Raw genomic sequence first — 21,653 nt, 5'->3', positions numbered from 1 at the left:
TGCTGCGTTGGTGCGTTGTTTAGCGTGCGCACAAACTCATCGGCTGACACGAATCGAATCCACGTGATCGACGAGCGATAGTGCCGCCCCAACTGCAATTTGCATCGGATGCGTGTTCCCATCGATGTGCTATGTACAGAGTCTAAATGGTTCGAAGGTCAGTGGTTATTCTACAAGAAAAAAAAGTACTTTTCACGCACTACTCGCTCTTCATAGTGGTGGTAGTGTGTGTGGACTATCTCTCGCGAGGCTCCGCCTCAAACCTTTACGCAATTTCGATCAATGCTCCTCACCAGCTCCCCTTGCCACCGTACTTCTTTCATCTTTCTTTCGGCTTCTAATCAGGGTCAGTGGTTGTAATTGTGCGTGCAATTGCATGCGTTCCATTACGCTGCGCTTGCGGTTCCGCGGTGCAGCGTACGGTGGTGCGCTCCGATGCAATACTGCCTTGGGAAGTGACGTCTCGGGTCTCTTCATCACCGCGGAGGTCGCCGTTTGTTGGGTGGTGGAGAGCAAATGCCGGCGATAATTACTCAGCGTGCGCGGTTAAAGCAGCGCGACCTAGTACCGTAACAGATCGAACGTTAATTTTAATGATGGTGGCTTTTTTATGTACCCTTATACGATCAAATCGGCTCAAATCGAGATGTTATGAAGAATCCGATGTCGTCTTTATGTAGTAAACCTAATGACTGGTAAATTCCAGATAAAGCTGCTAAACATAGATCACTTTTAATTATGTTTCAAGGCGAAAATATATGTTTTTAGGTTAAAATAAAGCAAAAACATCAAGTCAAGTCAAGGTCTCGCGTAACAGTATGTATTCATAGTACAGGTGTCCCCCGAGATACGACTGTATTTGGGACCGAAAAAATGTCCCAAAGCAAAGCGTAAGTCGAAATAGTCGTAAGCCGAATACCTGTGAATATAAAGTTTATAGCCGAAATTGAAGAGTCGGAATCTATGAAATCGAGTATTTCATTTAAAATAATGAACGATAATGTATTAATTTTCCTCCAAAAGCTATATAGATATTCAAACCCGGAGCGTTGTAGAATCTGTGGAAATGTGTTTGTAACGGTTATCAGCACAGAAATTCAAAAATATTACCAATTTCGTCTCAATGACAACTTTTGACTGTCAAAATCAAAATCGTCGTATCTGCGAATCGTCGTATCTCGAGGGGGTCGTAACTCGGGGGACGCCTGTATGTTTGTTCTCAAAGTCAACTTCTTAACATCTTCACATTATTGTGTTACGTATAATAGAATTGCCTGTTGATTGATTATTAATTCACACAAGTATGGAACGTCGCAATCCCGTGTCGCCCGACTTCCAGCTCGCCTCCACAGCAAGAAGCCTGAGATAACGAGACAAGCTCGAGCTGTGTACTTATTTGCATGTACAGTGGACACGTTTTGCATTCTCAGACACAACGTCACTTACTGACAAGATGTGTGTTTGTGTGTGTTATTTGTATCGGTGTACGTGTGTACATTTGTATCTCAAGAAGCTGATTGAAACCATCAGAATATCCAACCCAATAGGTCACCCTTGTTTTGTACGAGACTTTACTAAACGATGTAAATCCAAACAAGGACTGAAGCGTAAAAGCGCACACTTCATGGGGCTTGAATTGAGCGGCTTTATATTGTTGGTTTATGGAACGGGCCAGAGGTGTTGTGTAACTTCTACTTTCCATAGTCAGAGCTAGTGTGCCAGTAATGAAAAGCATCTGTATTATAAACATAGCATTTTACGTCCAGTTGTGATCTGATCATTTCGTTGATTTCAGAAGTCGAGTTTGAATCGTAATTTACCGCTGTTGGCGATGATTGAAGGTCATCTCCATGGTAACTTGAAGCTAGGTTGAGCGAAACAGCATTGGAACGTAAAGCTATTGACAAAACAACCGTACGTCGGTTCTTTGTCTCTGTTAGCCACCTTGAGGCAAGAGTTGGAAGTTTTTGGGCATTTTACGAAATAATTTTACATTCTGTATGCAAGACTTTAGAACACTGCTTAAACCACTGCTTTCAATATTCTAACTCAACGCGGTTGCACGTCATCAAGATCAGCGCGTCAACCGCAACGTGTCTAAGCGAATGTTTCCTCAACGCTTTCGTTGGCGCTCAACGCCTGGACGTGATATCGATTCACGTGACTGCCCCCCGGTGTGGTCCTTTCTCTTTCGAGCGTACTGGTTTGGTGCAACGTGTCTGGCAACGTGTTGGGGACGGGGGGATGATGTCCACGGTGCATTATTAATAATTGGGCTACTTTCACTCACTACGTCGCGTAGGGCCAGTGGAAGTAGTGTGGACAATGTGCCTGCTGGATCGTGCCAGTGATGATATTCGATAGTGCCATATGTGGAGCACACACGTGTGTCGTTTTGTCACTCAGCGTAGCAGATGTCTCACTGGAATGGAAGATATGCAGCGGTCACCGGGTGGAAATGGAAAACCAGTAACGGCCTGCATACCCTCGGTCGGTTGTTTTTCTTGCTCCAACATTGCACCGCGATGTGCAGGTTTGAATTGGTTTCGATTTGCCATCCTTTTTCGGATCCTTTCCATCTCGCGTCGCGCTCACTAACCTGTCAATGTCAATGCCAGCGCGGTTTGACGGTTCGTTGCCGTTTCTCCGTTCATTGACGCGCGTCTCAGGTCTATGCCTTCTTTTTTCTTCTTTAGCAGTGTTGCGGTAGTGGCGCCTCGAGCGTACTAAGAGTCACGGATGGTGTTGCTAAGGAAAAAAAACGCGCGGAACAGGCTTCTGCTAATGACCCGTTCGAGGTAATCAGCTGGTGCTGCTGCTGGGCCGGTACAGCGTATACAGTGTAAGGGTTGCCGTTTAAACCTGCTTATCTTCTCTTATGCTGCGTTGTTATCGTTGTCGTTGTGTTTGCTTCTTTTCGTTTGCGCTCAACCACCTGCACCCCGGATCGTACCGGATCGGTGTCTGATCGATGTAAAGTGGTTCCGGATCGGAAGTAAACATTAAAAAAAAAACCACTACTACTACCCGGCCGCTATCCGTTTGGTGACATTGAAAGTTTGTGTTTATTTCGTAGCGGTGGTGTGGGTTCCGAACCGAACAATCGCCGCATAGATATCGAGCGGCCCCGTTCGCGCACACATTTGCATGAACGGTTTATACGCGGTTGGTATTCGGGACGCGTGTACCGGTCCCGTTTGAAAGTTCAAGGGTAACTATTTCGATCGTTGTTTCCACAATGTGGCCTATGTGTTTGTGTGCGTGTTGGTAAAGGAGTTGAATTCTTTTTTGTACTACTTCACTGCAGTTAAAAGGGAAGGTGATGAACCACAATAAATAAACAAACAAATGCTATGCATAGAGTGCACTGCGGGTGGTATACACACATACAATATCAGCTCGTGTGTGTGAGGTAGAGAAAGTTTAGTTTGGGTTTGTTTGCATACTGCAAGCAATGATAAAAGGGCCCAGGGGCAGGAAGAGAGTGCATTAAAAATCGATAGAAATGCTAATCAATAATATTCGTGTGCTAAAACGGCCGCTGAATGTCTTCTTTTATTCGGTGGATCGCCATCTCCATGTTAAATTTAAATCATTTTCATTTCAAACTCTAAAATTGTTATTTAAAATACTAGTTTTCAACTTGAAATAAGTATGTGTTAGAGGGCAATTTAAATGAACCTGTATCAGCGAAATTTGAATCAATCATTCGCTTACCCTCGGTTAGCCCTGCCCATTCAGTGGAAAGGAATTTAATACGCCGTTAATAAAAACGTTGCACCACAGCGGTACTACGCCTCAGTATTGAACCGTGGGAGTTTGCACCGCAGACACACAAAAAGAAAAAACACGCTTTACAAATTTGAGTCAAACGACTTGAGTCAACGTCTTGATTGAAATGTGTTGGGTTTTTTTTGTGGTGTGCCGTCGCTGTTCATTTAAATTCTTTACTCATTGTGCTGAGTTCTTTGTGCTTCGGTCCAGCTACAAAACAAAGCCCACAAAGGGAGATGTGGCGCTGAGGGGGTGGAGTTTGTTTTTCACGGAATGAAACATATTAAAATTGATAAAAGTGTGTCACCGTTGCATGCAGCTTGCAACCGTTAGGCCACAAAGGCGGTCTGAGAGCCGAGCGCTCTCACAACCCTTTTTAAAGCGTGTATTCATCCCCTAATCGCCGTTCCCGAGACACCTTCGAAACGGACCGGTACTATTAACGAAAGCTGGATTTAGGCTTGCACTTAATAGTTTGGTGTGCTATACTGGGCACACATCAAGCGCGCGCACCATAAAAGCACTATCGCACGAACATGAAGCGCTCGGCGCGCCACGGCCAGTGCCTGCCGGTGCATTCTGCCAGAAACCGCGGGGATGTTATTTCAGTCCGTTACGGCCGCTCTGTCATAAATATGCTATTAGTTGCAAGGTGTGTTATTTGATCCAGATGTTGCATTTCCCTACACTTTCAGTTGTCGTTCGTGCCGGTTCGATTTCGGTTGTGAAAACAGTTATGAACAGGTAGTATAAACTGGAATGCCGCTTCGGAGGGTACTTTTAATCGCTTGCCTCGTGTGATTTAAACACATTTATAATGTAAAATAACAGCTTAACAAAGAGAAAATAAATGTTTTGGACGCGAAAAAAGAGAGAAAAGAATTGAGAGGACTGCCAATGTCGAGAGTGATATTGGGAACTCCAACATTTGATCATAAATGTTAAAAGAAATTTATTTTCTAACTCGTCAGTCGTTATATATGCTAAGTCATTGGTAGTTCCTTTAGCTCAATCGATTCAAAATCTTTTTTTTTTCTTGTCTGTTTTTATTCTGCAATTTTAACGACAACGTTGCCTTCAAACTCAGACCTATTTCCTACACACACCCCTAAAAGAAAACCCAGCCCCACGACCTTCCTCTTTGTTTTGTCTCCTGTCTGTGTTTTTACGGATGTGGAAAATTGCCCACTTTCAACACGCCTCAATGCCGAATTTCGCATTTTAAATTTTCACTTTTGTTTTCACGGATTCGATTTTCTTCGATCGCAAAAGACACACGGCTGCTGTGTAGGACAACAGTGCAGTGTCGAAATTCCATTAGCAAGATGAGGCGTTAGAAACCGCCCGGCGCTGATCGAACATTTCATATGCATTTGCACCTGCCAGCAACATTTAAGTTTGGGTGGGAAACCGTCGTGTCTTTGCCGTCATCGTTGTGATTGTTGTTGTTCGTGTGGATTGATGGCCACCGAGTATAGTAAAGACATCACGCAAGGAGAGCCCACAATTAACGGCAAGGTGAAAATCGGTCGGATAGCAAATCAATCGAATCAGGCAACAGGTGTCCGCCCGTGGTGGGTTGTGTGAATCCATAAAAACACTCCAGCAGCATTACATAGAGAAAGCATAGCTTTTTCCTCCACATACGCGAAAGACGATACATTTACGCGAAAATTGCGGTTTGCCAAATGGATTTATAATTAGTCACCCGAAGATTGGCACGAAGTGGGGGAAGTTGACGTAACGATCGAGGATGATTGATTTCGTTCCCATTGCTGGCTGTGGTGAGAGTGTGAATAAAAAGAACTGCTTTATTTGATTTTCAATTGTACGTGCCTTCTTCGCGTGCGATGCAGAAGAAGGAAGAAAGGTATGATTTAAACGATACAGCAAGAAACAAGCCGATTAAACGGGCAGCTTCACTTCCCTTATTCCCTTACCTTCACAAGGAAATAAACCAACGTCGTCGTGGCGAGATGGGGTTGCGAGAGATTAAATAGAAAACCGCCAAACTGGACCAGTTTCGAGCAGCGTGCGTTAACTGGCGGAGCTTTGTGTGAGTTTTTTTCCACACAGGCACGCGATGCTAATAATGCACGCCATTTGTCATCCGATGGTACGCTAGACTGTTCCGACGGCATCAAACCGAAAGCCAACTAATGATGACGAGTGTGGAGGTTTCTACCGCCTCTTTCCCGTTCGCGAGGAGTTTTACACCTTTAGGCGATGGTTAATGTGCGTTCTATTACTTGCTGTACCATTAGCTCCAGATGGCTTGCCCGTCGGTGGACGATAATGAAGATGTGTGGTCCTGAAGGAAACGACCCAACACTTACCTGTATGCTGCCTCGCAGATGCTCTCGACTATAGAGACAGAAGCAGCATACATTTTCATGATGTGTGAGAAGTTCATCTTTTCATATTCATCAGAGATGATCTTGATCGTTTAAAAAGCACCGAATCATCGCGTGGCTCGATCTACGCTGGAATTCGTTCGTTGTCTTCTACCTAGTCCATGTAGGGGTAGGAAATGGGCCCTGATTTTGTTAGCTTTTTATGGTGCAGACAGTCGTTTCGGAGGATATGAAGCAACCGTGATAGAACAGGGCAGTAAGACACGGTTCAGAGCATCGCGCTTGCTATACGCCAGCTGCAATCATTGTATAGAAACGGTGTCAAATAAAACGTTTTCACCACATGGAAAGCGGAAAGCTCGAGAGTTGGCAGAATGACAAAAGCAGCTTGACGTGTGGCGAAATTATTTTTCGACTGGCAAAAATTGTAATGACACGTTTCGTCTGTCACCAACGAGCAAGCGTTAGGCCGCGGTAGAGCGGACTTTAATTTTCCACACCACGGTAAAAAGCGACAGAGAGATTTCCGTTGATGGGCCCGTATGTGTGTGTGTGTGTGTGTGTGATGTGTATGGCCCCAATTACCCGCCATCCATCGTTTGTCACCGTTGTCAGAGTAGGCCGCGGTAAAGAGCGGAACGATGATCATCCAGATCAAGCGTTTGTAACGATGCCGGCGATGATGAACATGCTGCTGACGACGCTACTAGTGTACAGTTGTTGTCACCAAATTGTTTTACCATCTTTTGAAAAGCCTTTACACATTCTGTAACTGGAATGATGAAGAAACGCTCTGGAAGCGTCTTGATCATGGAGAAGGTTTTGAGCCGTCTAGACGGGCACGTTCGACCGTTGTCAGGGTCGCTATCAGTGCAAAAGCGTACAAGTTTCTATGACGAAAGCGAACGGTTCAATGAATGGAGTTCCGTCGTTCGTAGTAAACACGGGTTGAACGTGTCACCGTGGTACGGTCGGACGTCCGTGAGCCGTACACTAACCAACATCCGGATACACGGTACAAAAACCCTGGGACACACCTAAACAAGTAGTGCATCTCGTAACCGGTTGGAGAAACATTGACCGTACCGACGATCCCTGGCTACACATGGGGTGGTTCGAGGTAGGCCGCAAACACACGACCGTCCAAGTCGTCGCAATCGATCAATGGAAGAAGCGTACTGTTTAATGTTCCCCGTTCCTTTGCCTACATGGATGGCAGTGAAAGTGTAATGTGCAGAAAACATTCGATCCCGCCACGGCATTTAAATCGTTGGTAATGGGATGCCGAGCTTGTTGCCATGGGTGATGCTGGAATCCGCGTCAACCGAACCCGACACGGGCGAAACGCCGGTCGGCAGATGAAGCAGATGTCGATCGGTATGATCGGGATGCTGATGGAAAAGACATGGTGTAATAATAATGCTCGGTTGGCGGTTTTACTTTCGCACGGATGTAAGTAAATGTTACGCGACGCTGTGGGAAGAGAGGGATAGAGTATTGAACGGAGAAATGGACGGATGGATCGTTGTGATGCAGTCGTTGTGGTCTTCGTCATGGGAGATGAAAATTGACATAGGAAAAAATGAATTGCCTCGAACGGGGTGAACGTCATCGGACCCTGCCTTGCGGACACACGCAGATGGTGGTCATGTTGCAGGTTTTGCCCGTTAAGTCTGTTGGCTTTGGATGAAAACAAATGCCCAACAACAAAAAGATACACTGTTTGTTTTGCAGGAAAAGCTTGTTTGATGACCCTTGAGGCTAATGGTACGCTTTACTTTTCCATTCTTCTTTGCAGGTTTGAATTCTTCGTAATACTTTTCGGCAAGTGCTCCTAGGAACGTGACCGTACTACCATTGGCACCACGAGGACAGAAGAATGACCAGCACCTCACCGAGTGCTACTGTATCACCCTGTAGAGTAGTGTTGCTGTGAGAAAACAGTGGAAACGTTTACAAAGGGTGCTTGCTTACCCACCACGCAAACCCCCGCACAAAGTAGATGTTAGAGCTAAAGTTAAATCGAAAAGCGTCCAGAATGGCACGACTCGTGGCATTGGTGGCACTTACCGGATGTCTAGTGTTGCTCGCTAGCCATCCACCCTCTGTACAGGGCCGTGTGATCGTACGGCGCCAGGCAGAAGAACCCATGACAACCGTCCTACCAAACGACGCTCAAACGGCAGCGGACGACATGCAGGAGTTGACAACCGTGCCTCCGAACGATGATAACGCGGCAAACAGTAAGGTGGCGACAACTCCACCACGACCCAACGATCGGTTCGAACAGTTCCCGGCAGATGGTATGAGCTCGGACAGTGCGACGCTCGAACAGCAGTCGGCCGATGGGAGTGCGGCGGATGAGCCTGCGTCCTCCCTGTCGGACACGGCCGAACAGCTGTCCAACGATACGGACGAGGAGGCGAGCGTATCCGGAACTACGTTAGCGCCCTCTGGCGAAGAATCGATGGGAAGTGATGCCGAAACGCTGGAAGACGTTGGTAGTGCGAGTTCTGCATCGCAATCATCCTCCAGTCAGCAGCAGCAGCTATCGGATGAGACGGACAGGAGCGAGGATACAACGGAAGTGGCCGAAACCATCGTGAACACGGCCGCACCTGCAATCAATGAAATTACGACACCCGCTCCGACCGCTGCTCCCGCCCGTTCGGTTGTAGCAGAAGGATCTGAAGGGGAGAGTGTGAGCAGCAGTGGTGCCAGCGAATCGGCCGGATCGTCCGAGCCACGTGTCCCGTCGGTCGAGTCGGATCAAAGTTCAGTGCCCGAACAGCAGCAAAGCTCGGAACAGTCCGGGCAGCAGCAGGGAACCTTTGAACAGGACTCGCTTGCTGAAGAGATTAACTCCCAGCTTAGGGGCGATGGGGATGATAATGATGATGAGGTCGCCGTCACTACGACCGTGGTACCGCCGCTTGCCCCAGAGGTCGAAACGATCAGCCCGGCAAGCCCGGCGAATCGCTCCGACGATGGCAGTGCACCGGCCGCAATGGTGTCCGACGGTGCTGGCGAACGGATCGAGTTAAGTAGGTAAGTGATCAACGGACAAATAGCGCACCAAGCACGCGGATGGAGATAACAACAATGGGGCGCTCATTTTCGGGAGGGCTCTAATGATCGATTGCCGCACCGTTGACCATCTTCGGAATGTTGGGCCAGTTGGGATGGTGTGCCTGTTTTTGTTACACCTTACCAGCGCAGACTCTCTTTCTCTCCCTCTCAAACCGTATCTTGCCAGATGGGCGCTGTGTTCAGTACTAATTTCGTGCGCGGCCTCGTTTTGTGGCGCGAAGCGAGAGTGCAGGGCAAGCAGGCACAAGTGGCCGCACTTACGCTCATGATTAAACATCGACCACCGTTATGATTTGTTTTTGGTAGCGCGGGGAGTGGCAACGAGCGCCACAACAACAATAATCGTCTAATTTCATTTCCTATCGAATCTCAATCGCTTCGCTGAGCGCTTTCCCGCGGCCTGGCGGCCAGCTCGTCGCGCATTTGCAGTTGGCGCGTACGCGTGGCCTCGTTTGTTCAGCGCCTCACTCTTTCCTGTGTTGGTGGTGGTAATGAACGAAAGCGAACAAGAGGCGGAGAAGCAGGGCAGTTGCGAGCGGGAACATTTTACCCCCAAAAACAGTTCCACCGGATTGACGTAGGAGCTGAGAAATCTTCCTCCTTTGCGTTACGAAAAACTAACTCCTACCGATACCGGGCCCAGAAAGGAAAAAAAAGGTGTGAAAGCGGGACCTCCCGTTCATACGTCGGGCAACATACTCGTTTGAGGCGAAGTTTTCAATGTTCTCCATCCATCTCTCCATCGCTGCGTTTTCTTTTCCCTTCCCTTTGGAAAAGTTTCGAATGATAACCATCGGGGTACCGCGCGTTTCGCTTCCACGCGCGATCGTCGTCGCGCCTTTTGCTGCGCTGCTTTTTGAGTGCTTTTCGATCGAAACTCGCCGGCCGATCTGTTATCGTTGTACCGCCCAATTTCTCAATCATGCACTGATTTTCCGACCAATTTTCTCTCCCCCCACGATCTCACATCGGGTCGATCTGGTTTGCCTGTGTGTGTGTGGAGAGGGGGGGGGGGGAGGAAGAAAAGCGAAAAAGTGTTATGGTTTTTTGTTTATTGCTACAACCCTTTCCTCCAAATCGATCCGTCGAGGTGAGATCGAATCGATCTCTATTTTTCACTCACTCAGTTTTGGGGGAGGGCTTTTTTTTGTTTTCTCGGTGTGTCCATTTCGCCTATTGTTCGGAGCTACTTTTGGCACCGATCGTGATTGTTATTGGGTTTGGTATGAAGCTGTTCCGGCTCTGTGTACAATAAAGAGAACACTGTTGTTGAATGATCTATTGAAGCATTAGAAGCGAACCGTACGCAACGTAGCCGATGGTGCATGTATGATTGTTGCTGGATTTTTTTTGGGCTGTTGTTTTCCCTGGTCGTTATTTGGGTGCGCCTTTCGTGTAAAACGCATTACGGTGGTCGGTGGAAAATTGAATAGAAATTATGATAAAATTTAGCACAACACAATCAACCGTCCGCAGCACTTGTTGTTCGGCGTTTTTTGTTCTGTTTTCAATAATTTGTCCGTTGTGGTGTATGGAGGTTGCTTCTATTCGTTCACATGATTTCCCCTCCCGGCCCGGAGGTAGAAGAGGTTCGTTTGGTTAGTGGCACACTTTATTCGGGCGGCAAACTATGCCGAAACTCGGTCTAAAACAATGCCAAAACTTTCCACACAAATGTGAACAGTACCTACCTTTCGGGAGAGTGTAGAGATGGATGGTTGGTGCGTTTTTTTTGTTATAGTTGCTTGCCGATAAATCATCGATACATTTTGAAAAGTGGGATGAGATTGTTGAGTTTTTTTTCTTCTAATGGCAGCGTTCTTTATGGTTCAGTTCTAATGCGGAGGAAATAAATTATGGCACGAATTTTACTACCGAGCGCCCTAGATTTGTGAGATGTAAACGAGTGTTCTGATTCTTGATTTAATTCGATTAATTGTATGTTAACAATAGCATACATTTTAGGTCCACGTTTTGGTTTTCTTTGGGCCCAAAATTAAAGCAAAAAAGTAAAGGATCTACAGAACTATAGCAGTTTAACTATTGAATGACTTAAGTCTCATAATAAGACTCATAATATCTAAATATTATGTTTGTTAATATTTAATAATATGTTTTGTTAAAATATGATTCATTAAAATGCTTTGGGGGAATGTACAGCCATTTGCTCATAATCATTATTTATGAGAAAAATTTACTTTATCAAAATTAACAAGAAATCCACGACGTACATCTTTGAATTTCATTTTTCAATCTGGTGCGCTTTCCATTGCATTTTTTTCTCGCAGCTTCCCCTATATTTATTATTGGACCCTATCATTATTGTGAACCGGAGCTGTACACGCTTGAAGAGCCTGTACCGTTTGTACAGGTTTTTCCATACATTTTTTAAATACTTTTCTTGTGCCATAACGGCGCCATTACCACTGTGCGGTCTGATTTCGTTTCTAAAATTAATCGCCCTTATCACCCTTATTACGCGTACATCTGCCAGCGGTATAATCGATAAAACGTTTTACCCATCGATGTGATTACACACCATTAACCTTCTTTTCCTTTTGCAGGTACACGGCACCATCCAACAGCTCACCGAACGGTACGGCACTGCTCAAGGAAAACTCGGCCGTTGAAATCGACTCGTCCAATGACGACGAGGAGGATCGTCTCACCACGGAAGCTGCTTTACCGGTGACCACCCTGTCAGCGCTAGATGTTGCAACGGACGACGCATCCCGCGCAAGCGAAAGCGTGGAAAGAAACAGTTCACTGTCGGTGGAAAGGACGCAGATCGAAACGAACACGTACGAGGAGAGTTCGAATGAGGTGGAACGCAACCAGACGCTGCCGGCTCGTGCCAAGAAGGGCAAATTCTTGGACCAGTTCAACGAGGAAACAACGGAGGACAATGACATTAATCTGCCGAACGGGGCCGCATGGGCGCTTGCCGGGATGCGTATGGTGGAACGAAAGCAATCGGACGTTGGGCAGGTAGTGAGCGAGAGCACGGAAACGGTGCGGGATGACAGCGAGAACGTAGTAGGAAACAATACCCTGAAGCAGCTGATGGATTGGGCCATCATAATGAAGGAGGCAGACTTTGCCAACAGTTCGTTCGTACGCTCTACCGTATCGTCTGACGAGCCTGCCGGTGCAAAGGATAGACGCACGTACGCGAACAAGGTTCCGGCCGTTGAGAATGGAGCGGACGTGCTGAGCGAGGAGAATCGGTTGACCGCGATCGTTACAGAAGCCGCACCAACGAAACCGGCTGCAGAGGGTGAGAGTGTGGCGGCCGAGACGGAGGATGGCAATGTAGTCGACACGACGTTTGTCCCCTTAACGGAGAGTCCCGATCGCAGAGGACAAGAGTTGGAAGATTTCAAATTTGAAGATCGCTCCACCAGCAGCACCACGATGGCGAATGAGGTGGCGGGTATTAGCGAGAGTGTAAACGCTATGCCAACCACCACGAGACGCACCTATGAGGTTAGCGAGAATGTGGACGAAAGTGAGGTGTCTCAGGGTGTGCGCAATACCCCAGAGATTCGAACCACCACAACGACGACGACGAGCGCGGCCCAACGATCGGACGTCAGCACGGCGTTCGGCATGTTTGAGGACGTTCCGGTAACGACCTACTCGCCGGCGGCACCGATCCTAAGACGCACTGAGCAAACGACACCTCCGATTCCGCTCACCACCATGATCACGCGTCTCGCAAGCACGATGCCGGTAAGACGTCCCACTACCATGCAGCCAGACTTTGCCGCCATTACCACCACCGATTTACCGGTGCGCGAGTACGCCAGCACGGACATGGGTGGCGGCGTCACATTCACTACCACGGTAGCGAGTAGCGAAGCACCGATCGTGCATGATACTGCCGACTCGAAACCACTGGACAGGCAGGATTCCACGGAATCCTCGGAGGTGAACCAGAATCTGCTGAACCGCACCGACGATAAGCTCATGGTGGCAACATCGACGGTTGCAAGTGTTACCACCGTTGTACCGAACCTATCCAGCGCTACGCTAACGAACAACGTCGAGTTTGATGACGCTTCCGCTGGCGAGAGCTTGATTGGACAGTCTAGCGTCACTACGGAACGGTCGGACCCACCGCAGATGACTACCGACGAGTCGGCCGATGATGGCGGCAAGGTTCCGATCGTGTTAGACGACAAGCATGTGTACGATACGATTTCCACTACGGTCGCTGCTGCTACGACAACTGCGTCAACCAGCAGCCCATCATCGATTACTACAACCGAGAGCAGTTCGGGATCGGGACAGTCGGTTGGTGTGTCGGCGGAAGCGTACACAACACGTCGTACCATCGATCGTTCCATGACGACGACGGAACTGTCCGAGGAGGAATCGGTCACAGAGGAAGACTACATCGAGCTGAACAATGTACCGGCCACTGGTGGTAGTGGTGGAGCGTCGCAGGGTGACGGACAGAACCAGACAGACCTGTCCGGACAACAGCAGGGAGTCGCACCTAAGCAGGGCATTAACGGTACGACGGAACAATCGCAGGGTGAGCCGGCAGCAGAGGAGGACAGCAGTGTGGTGGTAGCCGTTGTAGCCAGCATTGTGAGCGTGATCGTGGTGCTACTACTGATTGCGGCCTTCGTAAGTATTACTGGTGGCAATGTCGAGGAACCATCTCCGTTATTGGCGCCTTGCGTCTGAGTGACGCAAACGTGTGGATGAGCGTTAGGCGAGAGTGTGAATGGAATCGAATGTACGAGTTTCTTCCGTTATGGGTGTTTTACGTTTTCTTATGGGATGGTACATAAGGTTGGTTTTTGGAGTAGATTACAAATAGCCCAAAAGTGTGGCTGTTTATTTCCTTCTTTACATAAATGCAAGATCAAGTTACACGATCGATACTGTAATTATAAACAATATTTCAGAGCAAAAACATGTTACAACTTCTATTATAACAACATATTAATGGAAAAAACTAACTCAAAATCTGTACAAAAATCAACTATTTATAATCAATACGATGAAATATTGGACCTGGATTGTTTTAATGTAATCTCACGTGTACTTGAAAAAGTGAGTGAATTTTAAATTGTTGGAACGTACTACACATGAATTATTAATCCTGCTATAAGCTTCTTAGAGTACTTGCTCAAACATTACAAATGGGACCAATATTTTATTTTACTCAAGAAGTTTTGTTTTCAAACTATATTCTCTTGGTTTGTGGGAGTGTGAATTTCTTTACTACCTTTACCTTATCTACTCCGAATTGGCGTGCGAGTATGAACGAGTGCACATAGTGTAAATACTGGTTCCTAACCCCGCCGACCCCCTGGGCAGACAGGTGCACGCTTGCGCTGATCTAGATGTACTATCCGCCGTTGCAGATCGTGTTCCGCAAGCGACAGAATCAGGTCTCGTACGGACAACGCTGCCGGCCGGTCGGTCTCGACGCTTATAGCCTGGACAATGTGTCCGTGTACAACAGCGTGCGACGCAAGGGCAACACGGCCCGCATGTCCAAACGATCGTACGGTAACTCGGCGTTTGAGGATCCCAACTTTAAAACCAACCCGCTGACGGTGGCCGAGTTGGCCAACATCATCCACAACAAGACGGCCATTTACGACGAGTTCAAGGAGATCCCGAACGTGACTGCCCGTGCCGATGAGGTGCCGGAAGGATGCGAGGATAAGAATCGGTAAGCTTTGTGAGCGAATGTTTTAGGTTGAAAGTGATAAATGATCGAAACCCCGTTGCCATACTTTAAAGGTACGCAAACGTAGTTCCACTGCCGGAAACACGTGTTCATCTGAAGCGCATGAATGACGATGAAAAGACGGAGTACATCAATGCCAACTTTGTGAAGGTATGCGCAAGCGTCGCTATGATTCTGGGTATCTTGGTTACTAATTATCGTTCTCGTTGCACTTGCTCTCTTGTCTGCGTAGGGTCCCAAAGATTCTGCCAACTATTACATTGCCTGTCAAGCTCCGATGGAGAACACGATCAACGACTTCTGGCGCATGGTGTGGGAGCAAAACTCGAAAGTGATCATCATGGCAACGGATCTTAGCGAAAACGGTGTGGAGAAGTGTGCCGAGTATTTGCCACCATCGGTTGTACTGGACAACAGCCGTACGTTTGGAGATTTCCAGGTGAGGTGGCTCTACACACCCCCAAAGATTATGCAATCTTTAATTTCACATAATCCATTCCATTTGCGCAGCTAACGTTGAAAAACCGTGAAAATAAGGAGAAGTACACAATCTCAACGGTGCACATGCGCCACACGCCCAGCAACAATCTGCGCGAGATCATGCACTTCTGGTATCAGTGGCCCGACACGGGCGTCCCGATCGACGAGTCTTCCATCATCGGCATGCTGCTGGAGGCGCGCACCCACCTGAAGCTGTCTCCCTCGGAGCTGGCCGAGTTTGCCACGATCGCGGAGGAGTCGGAGGAACAGCCATCGGAACAGCCGAGTGCCGGCAATGGAACTGATAACTCTAGCAATAATAATAACAACAATAATAACAATAATGCCACCAGCAATGGGACGCCGGCCGGTGCGGGCAAGGAACCGACCAGTATCGTCAGCAACGGTGGCACCATGGACAAGCACAAGTCACTGCAGCGAACTCAGGGGTATGGCATTTGCGTTTTTATGTGTCTTAGAGGAAGAATCAATGTTTGAATGTGTTCTTTTTTGCTTTCGTTTTTAAACCTTTATAGACCACTTACCGTGCACTGTTCGCCGGGAACGGGACGTACTGGAACGCTGGTGGCGTGTGACATTGCGCTGCGTCTGCTAGAGGTGCCACCGCGCACGGTGGATCTGCCACAGATTGTGTACTACGTACGACGCGGCCGGGCCAGTGCCGTCCGGACACGGGAACAGTATGAACTGATCTACCGGGTACGTAGCACGTTTTGCGTGGTCGGTTTGGCAATGCCGATGCACTAACGTCTACTCTTTCGCACACATTGCAGGTATCGAACGTGTACGCGACCAAGTTAACAGGCCCGACCATAGAAACATAGGAAAGACTCATTTAAAATCAAGTATTGTGAGTATGTTCGACACACCTCGGATGGAGCGGATCTCCATCGTTCGGTCCTCGATCCTCCAACGACTCGATCGACTCGATTGCGACGGGGGAGCGAGACAGAGCAAAAGCACAGCCGTAAAAAACACATACACACACATACAACCGTTCCGATAGCGGCTACTGGCTACCGGGAATAGAGGAGCATCGTCCATCGTCCTCCAGTGCATCAAACACCAAGGATTCTTCTTTCGACCTATGTTCCTTTCAGGGCTCCCATCTGTCGATCGTGGCCATACACCGTCCGTAGCCGGATGGTGGTGCTGGCTCTCAGTAGCCAGCATGACCATCCTGCCACGTGCTTCGGTGTCGGGATTACTCATAATACTTGATTTTAATCTCTAGCAGGGACTAGAGAAGATCGCCCAATCGTTCGACCACTTTCCTAACGGCGAAAAGAGCGGAAAAGTATTGCTTAGCGGCGGCCCAAAGCTGTTATGGACGTATAGTTTTTTTAGGAAATGCACTTAGAAGCATCAAACAAAAACAAAAGACATCAAACCTTTTACAACGATGCCTTTACAACACAGTTGCCTTACTTTTCGACCAAAGTAAACACGTGTCCGTAATGGAACAGATTCTTACGCAAAATCTCAACCAATATGCAGCACTTAACACATTACCACTGTTAATTCTGAAAAAAAAGACCCAACTTGTAATGGGATTTGTTTGTAAATGTTATTATCCACGGTGTATCCTTTATCCTTTCTGTTTGTTTGTGTTGGGGCGCTCGAGCGCTCAGTGTGGAGTAACATAAAGGGGCATGTTCTGTTAACTGAATTAGTGTAGCTTCAAAAATGACGAGAAGGAGGATCGTTTAACGATCATCGCACGTGTCGCAGTTTTGTACTCTGAAACAGAACTGTGACGGGCGTTAAACAAGGTAGCGTGTAGCAGATTTGTATCGTGACCGTGGAAGGCAGGAACTCCTTTATCGATTAGCCGTTGAACAATTTGATCACAATCCGGCACCGCGCTGTGAGGGATGTGTGTAGAGAGGGAGAGAGCCATGAGGTGCAGGTAGATGGGAAGGAACGGAAGGAACTTTGTTTTGTTGCAATATAGGATATAAAGGAGCAGTTAAACTCATAACTACATGTATCATCTATGACACTCTTAGCTAGGTAAGAATTTAGGATAATGGAAAGTTTCCCACCCGTTTCTCTTGCTCCGTTTATCTCGCTCTCACTCTCGCTCTCTCTCTCTCTCTCTCTCTCACTCTCTTTTGTGTCCCACTCCACGCGGAATTTCCAACTCGGCTTGTGACGAGTGGAAAATAAGTAGGTTAGCGTAGGATTTCAAATGTAGGATTTTCCTGACCCCTCACGTAGCGTCATTCAACCACTGGCCAGCGGAATTCCCAATGCCGTTCCACGCGATATATGTTGGTCGAAATGACGATTCGAACTTACTAACTGACGAAAGATTTGAATAGAAATGTGATACTTTAGCTACGGGATATTTACACCGAAAGAGGGAAGAAACACACACACATACACACACTTACTATTATTGTACACGGCGATAGGTTTATAGGCAAATTTATAGTTATATATATACGAGCAAAATGGGACAGATGAAGATTAATGCGTGGAGACAGTGCAACTGGCGCACGACAGAGAAGAGAGTTCCTTTTGCAGCTCCCAAGACGACGACATTGATCATATATGGGTAAGCTAGGGCAAAAGAGTACCACTGATTTCAAAAGCTATAAAAAGAGCTTGCATAAAAATAACGGTAAATTAATTGTCCATTTTTTTTGTACATCTTTTGGTTTTGTACATTAGCTCGATTCGTGTGTGTGTGTGTTGCATATTTATACAACAATCATACCTGATATTTCGTTTCTACTGTAATTCAGCTACAGTGGATAGGGTTGTTCCACCTTTACAAAAAAAAGCTCAAATTTAATCACCAGCACACACGATTGCGTTATTTCTTGATTCAATATTTATCCCATTGCTGCAGAGTGTTCTATAGTCGAAAGGGTATCCTTCCTCTGGGTCACCAACAACGCACATATAAATCGTAAACTATTTTTCCATTTTGAGGCTTAAAACTTAATGTAAAGCAATTGAAGAGATTTCTGTGCTCGCTCTTGTACATCTTGTAGCTTGGGTGGATTGTTAGGGAAATAAATTGTGCAGCATAAGCGCAGATTAGTTTGCCTGCTCCAATCCAAGGCGACGGCGCACACCGAATTGACCACTATTAAGGAGCGAGGGTTCGATATTACGATATTACATTAATAACAATAATAATATTCGCAAATGTTTTGGGTGCTATTACTTTGGATAAATGTGAGAAGCGGTTCTCATCGTCGGAGAGGCAAACACCGTCCGGTACCACGGTGAATGATTCGCATTTTACACGTGGACGCGGACGGCTACCTTTCTAGAGTCTATTACAATGTTACAATTCCTAAGGGGTAGCGACTAGCTGCCGGTCAAAGGCAACGCAATATTAGAAGCAAAATATTACTCGGAAAGAAAATGTGAAACGACGGCTTGCTGTATTATTTTGTGTTTACTGTTAAAATATCCGAAATATTACATTGTTCAAAAGTGTTCTAGCGTCTTCTACATTTAAAATCACAACGTTTGCTCTTGCTTCTGATCAAACTGGTTTCGCACGACGTACTGCATTAATATGATGGCAGCAATTGCCATCGCGATGTACCTTACGATACGCATGTTGGCCGAACCAACGCCCTCCACCGTCCGGATGATGGTGTTGTTCAGTTCGAACACTTTCCTGCTTTCGTCCAACATTCGCTGGCGCGTTTCCTCGTCCAGCCGAGCGCCAAAATCGTCCACAATTTTGCGCAAACGTTGCTTCAGCTCGTAAATGCTGTGATCTTCGAATGTGGTAACGGCCGCATCCGGGACCGGTTCTGCATCCGCTCTTCGGAAGGGATTGATACGGCGACCGATAGATCGGCGCTTCTGTAAAATTTGTCCCCCAGAGAGGAGTCCCATGTAGAGATGATAAACGTAGGCCAGGAGTAGATTTGCATTCTCCTGTTCGAGTTCTTGCAAGTGTTCCAAATAGGCACGCACTTCCGCCTTTGGGGTGTGGCGTTCGAGCCACCCTTCGCCGAGATAGTAGCGAAGGTCCTGCTCAAACTGTGCCGTTCGATGCATCTCCGGTGGGAGGAAATCATGCGGTACGCGTTGTTCGAGATGTTTGAACACGTCGTAGAAGATCAGCAGACCTTCAGCCCAAACACGACTGTCGTAGAGAGCTGCGGAAAGCAGGAAATAATACACAATTTTAAATCGCATATTGTGATAATGTCCCGTCACTTACCGAAGGCTAATTTTGCGTTCACAAGTGCATCACTAACATTGTGTATTTCTCGAGTAGCTATGCGCATTTGCTTCGAAAAAGGCACATTTTGTGCCATTTTGCCGATGCGAAGTTATCCAAAATCGGCGATGAACTAGAATGTTGCGCAAATTGGCGTAAACAACAAAGAATCAGCTGTTCTTTTGTGTATGTTTGGTGCAGGAATCTTTTGGACCGGATGACAAAAGGTTCGGGAACGTAAACAAAGAAACGGTTTAAAGGGTCAAGCGTTTCGTGTGGCATTTAAATGACAGCAACAAACGCTTCATGATTTTAGAACATTTAAAGCATTTAGAACAACCGCGTTTGAATGTCCATTTTAATTATGATAAATAAAAATGGGATTACATGCGTGGCCTCATTTAACCTATTTTTTGCATGAATTATGCTAAAGTTAATGTAATGTTTATAAAATTCTATTTATACCAAATCAATTATGTTTTGTTCGTATAGTCGCGGCTTAAGCTAAATAGCTGTCAAGTGCAGAGGAAAAAACCGCACGCATCAACAACACATTTTTCCTCTAGCGATAGTACTGGGAAAACATTTATTGAGAGGAGAAGTGTCCAGTGGTTGCAGTAAAACAATATAAAATGGGTAAAACTAGCAAAGACAAGCGCGATATCTACTATCGCCTAGCGAAGGAAGAAGGTTGGCGGGCGCGCAGCGCATTCAAGCTCATTCACATTGACGAAGTGTTCCAGATATTTGACGGTAGGCATAAGCACTGCTTCATCGCGATTGCCCGATGCTTGAAACAGTTCTATTGCTTTTAGGTGTAACGCGAGCGGTCGACCTGTGCGCCGCCCCGGGCAGCTGGAGCCAGGTGCTGTCGAAGCGGCTGTACGAAAGCCGCGATCCGGCGGAGCGGGATGAGGTGAAGATCATCGCCGTGGACCTGCAGACGATGGGTCCGCTGCCGGGCATTATCCAGCTCCAGGGTGACATTACCAAGCTGAGCACGGCGGAAGCAATCATCGAACACTTTGGCGACCAGCAAAAAGCTCAGCTCGTTATCTGCGACGGTGCACCGGATGTGACCGGTTTGCACGATATCGACGAGTACATCCAGTCGCAGCTGCTGCTGGCGGCACTGAACATAACGACACACGTGCTCACGCCGGGCGGTACGTTTGTGGCGAAAATCTTCCGTGGCAAGGATACGTCGCTGCTCTACTCGCAGTTGCGGATATTTTTCGAGCGAGTCACTATCGCCAAACCGCCCAGCTCGCGAAACTCCAGCATTGAGGCGTTCGTGGTGTGTCAGGACTACAGGCCACCGGAGGGCTACGTGCCGCAGCTTATCAATCCCATGCTGGACGACGTTCAGGTGATAGCGTGCGAAACGAGCGCTCCCGTCAATCGGTCGATCGTACCTTTTCTGGTGTGTGGTGATCTGCGCGAATTTGATTCCGACATGTCGTACAGTTTAAATGTAAGTGTGCACATACTGTCCGTTGTGTTGCCGTTTGGTTCAGCAAGCAAGCTTTCTTTCGTTTACCCCACACAGATTGATCCGGAAAAGGATTACGAGTATCGGGACGTGGTGCAGAAGCCACTTGCGCCGGCCTACAGTGAGGTACTGGAGCGGATGAAAACGACCTCCCTCAAGCATGGCAGCATAAAGGTGGAAGCGGATAAAAAGAAGGATTAAATAAAATCATTCTTCGAAGTATTCACTTTTACAACCGTAAGTCATTAAAACGCGGGTAATGGTTTTGTTTTTTTTTATAGTTTTGATGTAGATGTTACACTCCGAATGGTTATTTGTTGTTGTGATGATTCAAACAGCCACTGGCATCCCCACTGAACCGTTTGCTAATCGATTACAAGCAGTAGAACAGTATATATTGTGAATTAAATGGGTCCATCAAAAACAGCCATAACTCAACTCCGTACGGTTCAGTTAATCGGGCCAATCTCGGGACAGTCAATTATATTCACACGACTAGACGTAATCGTTACCGATGGATCGATAACGATT

At 47.1% G+C, this 21,653-nt stretch overlaps 3 protein-coding genes across 8 annotated transcripts in view; 2 read left to right on the top strand and 1 right to left on the bottom strand.

The window, feature by feature from the left end:
* Positions 1-16,553, top strand: part of LOC120961726 (serine-rich adhesin for platelets) — a 34,183-nt gene extending 17,630 nt beyond the window's left edge. For 5 of the 6 annotated variants that reach the window (XM_049607959.1, XM_049607960.1, XM_049607961.1 and 2 more), the window contains 8 exons: positions 7,927-9,176; positions 11,783-13,853; positions 14,579-14,913; positions 14,985-15,081; positions 15,164-15,370; positions 15,442-15,860; positions 15,948-16,131; positions 16,206-16,553. In XM_049607959.1, coding sequence (XP_049463916.1) covers positions 8,131-9,176; positions 11,783-13,853; positions 14,579-14,913; positions 14,985-15,081; positions 15,164-15,370; positions 15,442-15,860; positions 15,948-16,131; positions 16,206-16,256 — 4,410 coding nt within the window. In that variant the 5' untranslated portion in view covers positions 7,927-8,130 and the 3' untranslated portion in view covers positions 16,257-16,553. The remainder of the gene's footprint in view (positions 1-7,926; positions 9,177-11,782; positions 13,854-14,578; positions 14,914-14,984; positions 15,082-15,163; positions 15,371-15,441; positions 15,861-15,947; positions 16,132-16,205) is intronic. The other variant, XM_049607964.1, reaches the window with a different exon arrangement.
* A 2,275-nt stretch (positions 16,554-18,828) lies between these two features.
* On the bottom strand, positions 18,829-19,866 carry LOC120961725 (heme oxygenase 1). The gene is made up of 2 exons (XM_040385715.2): positions 19,631-19,866; positions 18,829-19,565 (listed from the first exon to the last, which is right to left on the bottom strand). The coding sequence occupies exons 1-2, from the start codon at positions 19,725-19,727 to the stop codon at positions 18,913-18,915; spliced, it is 750 nt and encodes a 249-aa protein (XP_040241649.2). The 5' UTR covers positions 19,728-19,866; the 3' UTR covers positions 18,829-18,912.
* Positions 19,867-20,135: 269 nt separating this feature from the next.
* LOC120951306 (putative tRNA (cytidine(32)/guanosine(34)-2'-O)-methyltransferase 1) lies at positions 20,136-21,363 on the top strand. The gene is made up of 3 exons (XM_040369939.2): positions 20,136-20,383; positions 20,446-21,104; positions 21,180-21,363. Exons 1-3 carry the CDS (start codon positions 20,263-20,265, stop codon positions 21,321-21,323), a joined length of 924 nt encoding a protein of 307 aa, XP_040225873.1. The 5' UTR covers positions 20,136-20,262; the 3' UTR covers positions 21,324-21,363.
* Positions 21,364-21,653: the final 290 nt, after the last annotated feature.

Source organism: Anopheles coluzzii, chromosome 2 (assembly GCF_943734685.1).
Source record: "Anopheles coluzzii chromosome 2, AcolN3, whole genome shotgun sequence".
Lineage (NCBI taxonomy): Eukaryota > Metazoa > Arthropoda > Insecta > Diptera > Culicidae > Anopheles > Anopheles coluzzii.
The sequence above is the reverse complement of the archived record's forward strand: the minus strand, read 5'-3'. Positions and strand labels throughout refer to the sequence as shown.

Coding starts and splice junctions, on each gene's coding strand:
- LOC120961725 (XM_040385715.2), bottom strand. CDS start 19,727: ATGGCACAAAATGTGCCTTTTTCGAAGCAAATGCGCATAGCTACTCGA. Junction 19,566..19,630: donor GAACGCAAAATTAGCCTTCG/GTAAGTGACGGG, acceptor TGCTTTCCGCAG/CTCTCTACGACAGTCGTGTT.
- LOC120951306 (XM_040369939.2), top strand. CDS start 20,263: ATGGGTAAAACTAGCAAAGACAAGCGCGATATCTACTATCGCCTAGCG. Junction 20,384..20,445: donor AGTGTTCCAGATATTTGACG/GTAGGCATAAGC, acceptor TATTGCTTTTAG/GTGTAACGCGAGCGGTCGAC. Junction 21,105..21,179: donor ACATGTCGTACAGTTTAAAT/GTAAGTGTGCAC, acceptor TACCCCACACAG/ATTGATCCGGAAAAGGATTA.